The following is a 12,780-nucleotide window of genomic DNA, read 5'->3' as shown; positions in this document are numbered from 1 at the left end:
AATTAAATCCCAAATCTTCACCTTTACAAAATGGAGAAGTAAAAGTAAACTACAAAGGAGTGAAAGACCCCCGTTTGAGCAGGATCCTGAAAAGCAAAAGTAGCATACACCACCATTTGAGCATCAATGCATTCAAGGGCTCTCAATAACTTTTCCATCTTTAGCAGCCAATTCTCTGCTGCCATTGGGACAGGCTCACCATTAAAAGTTGGAAAAATGCTTGCATAAAACTACATTCTATATTTTTTGTGACTTTTTTTTTTTTTTTGGCTGGAAAAAAACAAAAACAAAACAAAAGCGGCAATTGTGTGAGGGGGCATTTTGTGGGGTCCACCCCTATGTAACTAAGGGGGCATTTCATATTCCCATTACACCACATATATACCTTCTCCCTGCTTTGGTGAAATTGAGTTTTGATGTCGCTAAGAGTGAGGAGAAAACATGCTTGGCTGTAGTAGAGAGAAACCATAAAAGAGAGATCATCTTCACATGGACAGAGCTAACACAAGATCAAGGTCTCTTAAAGGCAAAAGCAAAAGGTAGCAGAATGTTGGTGTAAGAATGCAATTAGAGTCGCGCTAAATGTGATTCTTCCTCTACAGAATGATAAATCTTCTTCTCATTGGTTGATCCAATAAATTACTAATTACACTAAGCTAATTTTGAATTCATGCTCAAATTGGTTTGTAAATCATTCATTTAGAGAGGCGATTGTGTGACCCATAATGTGGCTAAATGGGTTTTTTTGAAATGTTTTGAAGGAAGAATCTAGGAGAGGGTTTCACACATATATACACTTAGATTAGGCTATAGTAGAATTTTTATCTTGTATATAAAAAAATTAGTTTGATAAATTCTATATCCATAATTGTTTAAATTCCAAATCTTTTAATTAAAACTAAATTACAAAAGTGTGTGTGTAATGGCCAAATGTTGGGGAGATAAACACTTCGGGAAGACACCTTGAGTAGTTAATATAACATATAGAGACACCACTTGATCCAAAAATGCTTGAACCCAATAGGTATATCAGCTCAATTATGTTATATTAACCATTCATTCCTTTCATCAATATATATATATATATATATGAAGGTAGAAACCTTATGTGAGAGTGCATTAGTTCCTACCATGTGGCACTCTAATGCATTTAGCCTTTTTTTTTTTTTTACCTTTTTTCATTAAGTATTTGTAGGGACAAAGTCTGGAGCCCAAGCCCAAACTGTATGGAATCCTGATCCAAAAAGCTCAATACAATGAATTTTGTAGAGTATGGGTCAAAAAACTAGGTTTAGATGAGTTAAGCAACGGCTTGCATGGGGTTAAGAAGCAATCAGATACGAATAAAAGCTATTATGATCAAAGGACCTTCTGTCCGAGGAGACTAGAATTTTACTTATAAATACAGATCACCACATTAGGGTTCTTTTACATGCTACAGTATTCTCTTCTTCTTCTTCTTTTTTTTGCCCCCTCTTCATGGGGGCTTTTCCACATTATATAGGCTCTTTCTGATCATCTGGATCTTACACTTGTTGATCACCTGGACCCCCACTTGAGCACTCATCCCATCAAACACCCATTTCAATCCTCTATGAGTTGCAGCAACCAAGGCAGCACTGTTCAGGGGTATTCTCCACATTAATGTGGCCAGAAAAGTAGCTGCAGTGCATTTAATGTGGTGGTGGCAGCTTTTCCTTAGATATTTTAAGTTTTCTTCCCTTTCATGTGTTCAGGGGGCGTACTTCGACTGCTTGAGCATACACTTGGTCTGGGTCTGCCGTGTCCGAGGAGGAGTTCCTCCTCAGACCTTCTTCTCTTTGTCTCCCACTGATGAGGCTTGTAATGTAGATCATCTAAGTCGTGTTTCTCTCCTTGGACTTGTTAGTGTCCTCAGACAAGGCCCAAGGCCCAACATTATTTTGGGCCATAGTCCCCACAGTATTTTTTACAGTTACCCAAAAATTTACTTTAACTTATTTTTATTGTTATTTCATTAATTTCTCATTAATTGTCTGAGCTTACGCCATAAATTTCTCTCTTCTTCATATCTTTTAGCATACCCATTGTTTTAATATTAAAAACAAAAAGAAACAAAATAATTGAGTTTGGCATACTTGAAAAAAAATAATAATTAACCTGATATGGCATTGGGGAGAGATAGAAAGGCACGAAAATGTTGTGGACTATTAAATGAAACATACTGTTTCACTATTACTAAAATAAAAGACATGAGATTCACAAAGCATTTGTAAGAGAGAGAAAGAAGAATTTGAAGGACCACTTCCTCCATCATACTGGCCTCCCACCATCATCAAGCCACTGAAACCCCTACGGGTAATTTTTTTTTTCTACAACGGTTTTAAATCATCTATAAGACACATGTTCATACCATGTCTTAATGTTGCACTATCAATGAGTGAAAAGCGGCAAGAGAGTTAGATATACTTTCATTTCATGGTATGCAATCTATGACACAACATAGATTAGTTGATTTTCATGGTCTGTTACTCTTTTCCATTTATTTTTGGTTTCATGATTTAAAAAATAATAATAACAATAATCTTACCTTAAGAATGCTACAAATGTGTGGTAAATCTACTAAACTAATTTTAAATATCTCAAAATGTGTATGTATCTTTAATTTAGTTTACTATTTTATTATAATATATGTATAACATTCTCCAAAACTATCTTACATAAAATATCACAAAATTATTTGTGCATCGCATATTGTGTAACTTATTAGTTACTTTTGGGCAACTTATTAGTTATTTTTTAATGTGTAACTTCACTCATATTGTACACCCAACACCAAAGGTTTTGAAAAGAATCTATGTCTTAGTTCATAATCAACCCCAGCCCTAAACATTCATTTTCTAAAAAGAAAAGAAAAAAAAAAAAAAAGGCTAAAAGTAAAAAGGAAGTCAAGGAGAGAAAGAAACTTACACTTGAATTCACATGCAAGGGGAAGTGACAATGTAGGAACGAAGAAACCCCTTAATACCGTGTACCGTACACGGTATTAAGGGGTTTCTTCGTTCCCTATGCACACCAAAGGTTTTGAAAAGGATCTATGTCTTAGTTCATAATCAACCCCAGCCCTTAACATTCATTTTCTAAAATGAAAAGAAAAAAAGGCTAAAAGTAAAAAGGAAGTCAAGGAGAGAAAGAAACTTACACTTGAATTCACAAGGGGAAGTGACAATGTAGGAACGAAGAAACCCCTTAATACCGTGTACCTTCCCTATGCACACGTAAGGAGTTTGACCCAAATAAAAATTTCTTATTAAAAGGCGTGCACCACATACCTGAATGTTTGCAAAATTATGAAAGAAGGATCACTTTAAACACTGTTTGACATTTGTTTGGCAAACAACTGGGAGGGAAAAATAAAATATTTTTAAATTCTTAGATGCACACAAGAAGAAGTTGGGACCAAGAATCTACTAATTCAGTGACACTACCATGGATTCAAATCTCACCTCCTACTAGCTGTAAGAAAAAATAATAATACAGTAATAAAAAGATGTTGGGAGAATTACTTATGCACCACATTTCATAAAGAGAAAATTTTCCAAAAAGAAATACATATTTATCCATACCCTATAAAGTTAAGAAATTCACGAAAGGTGGCCAATTTTTAGTGTTACAAGTGTCATGCTTTTAATTTTTGGGTTAATGATGGAGACCAATTATGAGGAGCTTTGTATTTCAGTAGCATTATTATACCCAAAACAACTGTGAGGCTACTTGTCTCTGTCATTATTTTGGCTAATAAAGGGGACAAATAATTTCTAAAAGTGAGAAAGATATCAATTGGACTGTCACACATTATGGATAATTTTGTATGTAAGAAATCTTCAAACAGTTTCAATATTTTTCTTAAATCATTTTCCCTTTGCATGAAAAAAAAAATTGACAGTTATATATATGCTTTCATGATGTAAAACTGAATTCATTTTGGCTCCACTTAACAATATCCTTGACATATATGGAACCAAGATTCAATTTTGCATGAAGCTAGAGGCATAAAAGTATTACAGTTGCATACTATATAAAGTAATGAAATCATGCATAATTGCACATCCCATAAACACATAACTCTCCCTTCTTGCACTTCTTATTGCACCCACCACAATGCCTCTTGTCAAAGGAAGTATTCACACATTTTCCCTTGCAACAAATTTCAGAGTACTTGCACTTCCATCCACAGCCACCACAGTTCATGCGATCGGTAATCACATTAACACATTTCTTATTGCAGCAGTCCCGCCCCGGGCTATTCTTCAGACGACAAACCCAAGGAAACTTGTTGCAAGTCATACTGGCTGGCTGGTGATACTGTGAAAGAAACCGGCCCACTCCTCTTAAAGAAGCAGCTTCTTGTTCTTGGTTTTCAGGCACTGTGACTTGACTTTGCATGTCCATGTCTTCGTTATAATCTTCTAAATCCAAAGCTGCAACAATAGCCATTGCTGCTAAGAATAAAAAGAAAAGTGTGAGCAGCTTCATGGCTATATTGATAATAAAGCAAGGGTTATTATTGGGAGAAAGGAGGAGGATGTATGGACTTGAAATAGAACATGGGCTTATATAGAGAACTTTGGTTATAGAGCTGACAAAAGGAAAATGAATGTTCACGTCTTAACTTTTTTTGTGTGGCTTTAATTCATGAGACGTATTGCAAATTACTGAATATCTCTTAAGAAGAAATCATTTGATTACAAATCAAGAAAAGTTGACACTCTGTATCCCCAATTCAAACGTTAAAAGATGACCAATTATACCCCATAATTTTGGTTATTAGTACTTTTCCCATGTCATGAATTGAGGAGGCTAGAAATTTACTTTTTCCTGTTTCAAGACAAATTGTTAAAATTGGGCCAATAAAGTTGGAAACTAGTTATATGCATCCAATCTCTCACTTGTTGTATGGCCCATATGTCTGCCTCAAAATTTTTCTAGTACTTTTAGTTTAGCAAATTTATCCTTCTAAACTAAATTCTATTCGAAAGAGTCATGATTACCTAGCACATTATTCCTAAATTATAGCAATGAGCATAAACCTCGTGTTGGATAATTTATTGACACTTATGTTTCCAAAGAATAAGTTATTCGAAGAATCGGAATAATATCTGATTGCTTTATTGCAATTGAAGCAATTCAGAAAAGATGGCCTATTTTGATAAGAAAAGCACATATTCCTGGCAGCTAAGTAATACTTGACATATGTCTTAGGCCAATAACATAGAATGTCCAACAAGTTTTTGATGGATCATCATAGTTTCATACAACATTACTAACTTATATCTAACTAGAAAGCAATGGAACTGATTGGAAAACAGAGATTTGATTGATGTTGCACGATGGTATTCCAGCAGGACTTTTTATACACCATAACAAGGTGTTAGCCAAAATTTATTTTGAAATCTTAGATTTACACACATTTTTGAAAGAGAGACTATGAATTCTCATTGCCTTATAATTCTTAGTATGATGTTTCCCCTCCATTCTATCTCTGCCCAAGCCACTTCATGCAATGAGGGGTGCTCTCTCATACAAACAAGAAGAAGAATTATTGCCTGGCACGTTGACTCCAATATGAAACACATGGTGCCTCAGATGCATGTCACTTCTATTGAAAGCTCAAATAGTGAAGCCACAATAGACCTGAGATCATGGAGGGGCCATAAAAACTGGCATCATCGTCGTCGTCTCAGGAATGTAAGATCAGCTATTTCTTAATATCCTAAAACTTCATTTATGATAAAATTATTTATCCTTAGGAATTAGGACCCATCTAAGAGGACTTCATTTTAATGCGGAAAATTTTAAATTCTAGATATTAGAATGTATTAAGATGTTACAATAAATATGTAGATCATACACATATTAACTATTTTCAGCTTTGGACAGGCCTATATGGTTTTAATCGTTATAGGATGGGGAACTTTCTTGCCCATTGGGGTGATTATTGCAAGGTACTTTAAAAAGATTCCCATGTTAAGCAAGGAGTGGTATTCATTTCACATAATATTTCAGAGCATTGGATATATTTTGGGCACAATCGGATGGGTAACTGGGATATGTCTTGGAAATACTTCCCAACAATTTGCCAATAGAACACAACGCATTCTAAGTATCCTTGTATTTACCTTCCTAACTGTACAAGTGAGTTCAAATTTCTATCTTTGTCCATTTGTTGATATCAAATTTGTAGTTTCATTTTTGAACCTGACTTGTTCCAACAATTAATTAACATGTTAATAGTGTCATTCAGATGCTTGCCATTTTTTGGCAACCAAAGAAAGAAGATGAATTTCGCAAATGGTGGCAGATATACCATCGTTTTCTTGGGTGTGCAGTAATTTCACTAATTATAGCAAACATATTTGTGGGGATCAATAACCAAAGTCAAGCTGAGAAATTGAAACTGGTTTACGCCGTAATACTCGGAGGTTTAGCTTTAATAGCTCTAGCATTGGAAATTTTCCGATGTTTTACGTACAAAATACTTCATCGTTCAATGGAATTGAACAGCAACATGTACACTTGCCCCTGAGTTTGACGCATTGTATATTTTTTCCCCATATATGATTCATTCTTTTCTTTGTTAGTTTTCTAATAAGAATTTTTATAATCATATTTAGAAGATTCGATTGGAACATAGCCAATCCAAGATAATTCGTGATTTATCAACCAAAAAAAAAAAGATAGATCACGATTATAACTCATTGCATGCACTCCAAAAAGTATCATCAAATCAATAATAATTTTATTGCGGGAAAATTTGAATCATTGATGTCTATTAGAATTATGGATAAATGATTAAATTCATTATCATTTTTTAACCGTTTAAAATTTTGAAATAATCAATAATTTAACATGATATTAGTATAAAAAATTTTGAGTTCAATCCCTTTTAACAAGGCAAGAATAAATCATGATTACGCAAGTGACAAATCTCTACTCATCTAATTATCAAAGTATAGGGCAAAAAAAGTGACAAAAAATATATATAAATGAAGGTACAAAAGTGATTCTTAAATAAACTAATTATTGTGTCAAAAGAAAACTAAATACTTATCCTGGAAAAAATTGGCTTTTGCCCCTTTCAAAAAAATAATCTAGCATTTTGCCATCTTTCTCAAATTAATTAGGGAAATGCCCCTCTTTTGAAACTCAATTTTCTCAAAATCGAGTTAAGCCTTATAGTGACGTTTTTAAGGATCCTATAGTAACGTTTTAAGAATCGATAGTGGCGTTTTGTAATCCGATTTCCATGAAGTCGAGTTATAGGTAAAAAAAAGAAAAAAAAATTGCATGTAACTCGACTTCATGGAGATCGGATTACAAAATGCCACTATAGGCCCTTAAAACGTCACTATGGGCTCCTTAAAACGCCATTATAGGGCTCTAGGATTTTTTTTTATTTTTTTATAACTCGATTTTGAGAAAATTGAGTTTCAAAAGAGGGACATTTCCCTAATTAGTTTGAAAAATGGGACAAAATGCTAGATTTTTTATTGAAAGGGGCATTTGCCCATTTTCTCCTACTTATCCTACCTAGAAACATAATACCGCTACATAGTAATATTTCTATTATTATTATTATTATTTTGATAACTTGATTGTTAAAGATAAGTTAATTTGAATTTTGAATGTCTTGGTTTGAAAATTGATGTACAAGAGATACCAACAAAGCTACAAAGCCTTGAATCAAGGATCTTTCTATTCTTTTCTTTTCTTTTCTTTTTCTTTTTCCTTTTTTTTTTTTTTTAAGGTAAAGATGATAGAAAGTGTATTATATCATAAAAAAGTATACAACCCCATGCAGAATACCACGGGTGAGAGGGGCACCGATAACACTTTAATGCTGGGCCCATGAGCAACAAAAGAAACATTGAAAATAAGAGATAGACATAGCCATGTGAAAGGAAAAAAATAGGACATTCACGCTACTCTTTGTGCTTCCATAAAGCTTTGGTATTCCTCCAGTAAGCCTCTTGCTCCTTCCCAAATTATCTGTGGCTGAGGTTGGAATTATTCAAAGTATACTTTATTCCTTGCATTACGTATAGCCCAAGCTGTGACCGCCCTTGTCTCTAGTTCTTGCTTGCTCAGTTTAGTTTGCATTTGCTTGAAGAGAAGAAAAAAGTCACTGTCTCCATTATTGCATTTTTGGATTTTTCCCCTAATCAATGCCTAAATATTTCTTGCAAAGGGGCACGTCCATAATATATGAGTGGTAGTCTCGAGTTCTTGTTTGCACAGCTCACAAGTCAGTTCCACTCGCACTCGCCTGCGGTGTAGGTTGTCTCGGGTAGGCAAGCAATTAGAGCACGCTCACCATATAAACGTTCATATCTTCGGTGGCACATTGAGGGACCAAATCACTTTCCATGTCCACGCATGAAGCCGAGCTACTGAATGTTCTGCCTTGGGCTGGTTTTTCAAGCGAACCGCTACCTTGTAAGCTGACCGTACAGAGAATTTTTGTGCTCTGTTTACCATCCAACAAACAGAGTCATGAGAGTTAAGATTTTTTAAGGGCAGTGACAGGATCTCATTTCGTGTTTAAGGGCTGAACATGGCATCTATTTTTCCTCGGTCCCATTGTCTTAAGTCTTGGTTGATTAGCTCACACACCTTCATATCTGGTGGTGCATCGTTTAGTGGTACAGGGGTGTGAGACAACCAAGGATGCGTGAACACTCCAATGCTGCGGCCATCCCCCACTTGCCATCGTGAGCCCTCTCTGATGAGATCCCTTGCTGCTAGGAGACTACACCAAACAAAGGAAGGATTATTCCCTAACTCAGCAAACATGAAGGAGCAATTTGGGAAATAACGAGCTTTGTAAACTCGGTAGAACAGAGAGTGGTTTTCATGTATTAATTTTGAAGTACCATAACATGTTAATTAAGCCACAAAAGCTCTTTTGACCTTTCATTTAAGCATCATGGCCCAATATCCTAGATAGACAATTCCAGTTGGCCCTAAATGGACCGCAAACACAACACCATAGTTTCATTTAATTTTAAATTTAATATAACATTTTCTAATTTGTTAATTTAGGAATGTTATAAAAATTTTGTGTGTTGTTTTGTGTGTCCCATGCATAAATCATAAAAATATTCTTTGCTGATCAAACATAATCCTTAATCCCTTAAAAAATATGTATTAAAAACCCAAATAATAACAATGAAATGACCCAAATAACAAAAATAAATAAATAAATAAATAAAACCCAAACAAACAACAATATTAGACCAAACAACAACAAATGAACAAAATATTCAACAAAAAGCTCATTCAAAAAATAAAAATCTCTAATCATTTCAATTTGTAACTCATCTCAACATTTTTAGTTCTCCATTTATCTCTCATTAAGCTCTTTTAAAAATAAAAATAAAATAAAAAATAGAGGAAGGAAATTGTAAAATTTCAAATATTTGAGTTTTTATTTTGTGATGTCGATATATTCAAGTTCTTTTTTATTAGATTTTTGTATAATTTGAGTTTTTTAATGATTACCCTAGGAAAAATTGTAATAACTTCCACTAAGGTGATGTGTCTACACTTCTCAATGTGGAAATCAGTATTTAGGGCCTTAAGGGATACTTCTAATATTATAGTTAAGTTTAAAGAAGAAATTGACTAATTGTATTATTCAAAGGGCCTCCTCTCAATATCGATGAGAGAAGTTATACATATGTATTTATATACAAATGATGTGTTTGTACAAAGAAGAATTTCAAAATGATTCAAGGTGTATAATTATGAGTGGAGTGATTTTCTCTTGTAGCCAAATCATTTGCTAATCTTCAGTAACAGTAAGAGAGCCAAATATGGTGTTGATTAAGTGATGGCAGAGGATTTTGTGTGATTTATCTAGGAATGAATGATTTCCAAATTTGTTTCTTTGTTAGTCTTTCCTTTTGTGTACTGCTGACTTTTCTTCTTCTTTGAAGTTTTGGACCTTAAGGGATGGTCTGTAGTTAGCAATCCAACTAGAGATTCAGAACATCGAAGTTGAACTTGATGCTAGAGTTATTGTGAACTTGATTAATTCTACAACCGTTGTTGTTGTTGTTGTTGTTGTTTTTTTTTTTTTTTTTTTTTTTTACAAGATAGAATTCTACTCTAGTCTAATCTAAGTGTATATGTGTGAAGCTTCCTCTTGGAGACTCGAACCCCAGCCCTTGGCCCCCACACCCCACAACCGTTGTTAACAAAGCCTACTCCTCTCTGCTCAATTATTGCAGGTCATTGTTGGGCAAATTCCACCAAGTCTGAGTGGTCCATGTCTTTCGAGAAGCAAATAAGTGTGGGGATGCTCTAGCAAAAGGGGCTGCTCTCTTCTTAAAGATTTTGTTGTTTTTGATGTTTCCCCCACTATTGAAATTTCATCTTTTATTAACTCTGAAGCTTCTGGACTGTATTATTGTAGGCTTTAAGCCACTACTTTAGCCTCTTCAGCTTGTTAGTTGTTAATGCTATTTCCTTTTAACCCAAAAAAAAAAGGTATAAACAAGAGCGTCTATAACTTGAGGTATTAAATATAATTTGCATATATATAATGTACTTTTACTCAATTGAATGAATATCCTCTATCAGTTAAGTGGTTTTAGTTAACGAATTAGCACAAGCTTGATCTTAGGGTTTTAATTGGCATTTTCAAGATTGATGAATATGAAAATTTAGGTAAGTTTACAACATGAATATATATATATATATATATATATATAAGAGTACTGTTAGTGGAATGCTAACATGACAAAATCTAGACTATTAAATCATAAAAGAGTGATTAAAATTTAAGGAAATCTATTGGTAGAGTACCCTAGGAAATCTAGAGAATCTGAATCCATTTGAGATGGGTTCAAGTTACACCTTTTTTGGGTCATTGATTTGTATTGGATCTAAGGGTGAAAAAACACTCATAGTCTTATCATTAATATTCTTTAGAAATTAGTTATTTAAGGCATTACCTCTTCTTATTAAATGGAAAAAATAGCATTAAATTCATTGGACCCCAAATCTCTCTCTCTCTCTCTCTCTCACAAATGGATTCATCAGACCCTAAATCAAAATTTTAATTGCTGGCATCTCTCTATTCTTAAACTTGAACTCAGAGAAGAAGAAAAATTGATAATTTTTTTGATAATTTTATTTATATAAGCGTAATGTCAATTCTATGAAGATAAAAAAGCTTACCTAGGTAGTACATTTAAAGCAACTTGATTGGACTCGAAATTAATTGTCAGAGTTATCGTGGGAATCGCTATGCTATTTGTTGCAGAAATAGAGTGGGAATTTTTGTGTGAGTCACCATAGCACTCGTGGGAATTACGTTTTGAGTTGCCGGTTGAGTCACTCTCACCATAGGACCGAATTACAACTTGATAAACAAGAAAAAAAAATTGAACCAAGAAATTCAGTTAAAACTTCCAAATGCTAAAAAATTAAAACAAAACAAAAAATATATGATCCTAAACTAGACTTGATCAAGTCGAGTATTAGTTTGACCTTAAAACCGACCCAGACTGACATGTAGATAGTCCTGATTGGGGTTCATTCAAAGTTAGGCTAACCCATGCATGGATTAACCAATTTGGTACCAACTTTATCCCATAATTTTATCTCAAGTCTAGCTAATATGTTCAAATTCTAAATTCTAGAAGTTGAACTTGTCACTTTTAAGAGACAAGTTTCACTTTAACCATATGCCACATCATATTAGCTATTTCAACATTAAGAAACAAGTTACACTTGAACAACGTCATCTTTTTAACAAAAGAGTTAAAAAAAAAAAATAAATAAATAAAGACTATATTCTCAAATAACTTTCAAATGGTATAACTTTACGAAATAATTCTCATAATATAGTATTATTAAGCAAAAATGATAACAAAAATGTATAAATTATTTTGATTCAACTTCCTATAAAAAATAAATAAATAAACTCCCTCAAAAAAAAATTCCCATAAAAAAAATAAAAGTAACTTGACAAAAAATAACATGGGTATATATTTTGAACATCTAATAATTAAATTGTATATTCTTTATGTTTTTAACATATATGATGAGGAAAATTTTGGACCTACCCTAGAAAGGGACGACTAAGACTTGGAAGGGAAGAATGCTTCTCAAGAGGGACGACCGACCCCAACAGGGGGACGATCGGTCTTAGGGGGACGATCAATCCCAGGGGGACAATCAATCCCAACAAGGGACAACCCTTTAAAGGATCGTTAGGCCAAACGATCCCCGGTGTCCGGACGACCCGTCACCTAGGGTTTCCCCACAGATATGTGGGGCCCATCCACACATCCTTGCATGAAAATTACTTGCACACCATGACCAAAGACCCTATCACACAATCAAGTCTCTTATATATAGAAAGGTGATCCCGAGTATCTTAGGACTCTTCTCTCTACAAGGAAATTTCCCCGTATCAAGGGATTCAGGTCAGCTTTCTACCACTATATAAACCACAGACCTTACCCTTCTTGAGGTACGTGAATTCTCCATAACTCTTACACTCTTGAGTTCTTAGAGATTCTTTTATTACTGACTTAACCTTTGGAGGGTCTTTGGCCGATACCCCACCGATGCCCTTTGATTGGTTCTTCTCTTTTGTTCTTCAGGTACCTCCATTGGCACGTGTGTGGACAAATCAACTCACTAACGATTTTTGTGCATTGTCAGTTGGCGCCATCTGTGGGAAACGTGTGATAAGCCATATTGCCGTTTCAAAGACAAAGAATTGTA

The 12,780-nt window shown here is 34.2% G+C and overlaps 2 protein-coding genes across 2 annotated transcripts; one reads left to right on the top strand and one right to left on the bottom strand.

The window, feature by feature from the left end:
* Positions 1-3,866: 3,866 nt before the first annotated feature.
* Positions 3,867-4,547, bottom strand: LOC126729179 (stigma-specific STIG1-like protein 1). Its single transcript, XM_050434867.1, has one exon. It carries the CDS (start codon positions 4,513-4,515, stop codon positions 4,072-4,074), a length of 444 nt encoding a protein of 147 aa, XP_050290824.1. The 5' UTR covers positions 4,516-4,547; the 3' UTR covers positions 3,867-4,071.
* A 722-nt stretch (positions 4,548-5,269) lies between these two features.
* Positions 5,270-6,628, top strand: LOC126729177 (cytochrome b561 and DOMON domain-containing protein At5g35735-like). The gene is made up of 3 exons (XM_050434865.1): positions 5,270-5,727; positions 5,920-6,174; positions 6,284-6,628. Exons 1-3 carry the CDS (start codon positions 5,467-5,469, stop codon positions 6,563-6,565), a joined length of 798 nt encoding a protein of 265 aa, XP_050290822.1. The 5' UTR covers positions 5,270-5,466; the 3' UTR covers positions 6,566-6,628.
* Positions 6,629-12,780: the final 6,152 nt, after the last annotated feature.

Source organism: Quercus robur, chromosome 5, assembly GCF_932294415.1.
Source record: "Quercus robur chromosome 5, dhQueRobu3.1, whole genome shotgun sequence".
Classification (NCBI taxonomy): domain Eukaryota; kingdom Viridiplantae; phylum Streptophyta; class Magnoliopsida; order Fagales; family Fagaceae; genus Quercus; species Quercus robur.
This window is presented reverse-complemented; position numbering and strand designations above follow the sequence as displayed.

What these genes read in the sequence shown, in the direction of transcription:
- LOC126729179 (XM_050434867.1), bottom strand. Translation starts at nt 4,515, where the DNA reads ATGAAGCTGCTCACACTTTTCTTTTTATTCTTAGCAGCAATGGCTATT.
- LOC126729177 (XM_050434865.1), top strand. Translation starts at nt 5,467, where the DNA reads ATGAATTCTCATTGCCTTATAATTCTTAGTATGATGTTTCCCCTCCAT. An exon ending in ATCGTCGTCGTCTCAGGAAT is followed by an intron (nt 5,728 to 5,919) that starts GTAAGATCAGCT and finishes AGCTTTGGACAG; the next exon opens with GCCTATATGGTTTTAATCGT. An exon ending in TTACCTTCCTAACTGTACAA is followed by an intron (nt 6,175 to 6,283) that starts GTGAGTTCAAAT and finishes AGTGTCATTCAG; the next exon opens with ATGCTTGCCATTTTTTGGCA.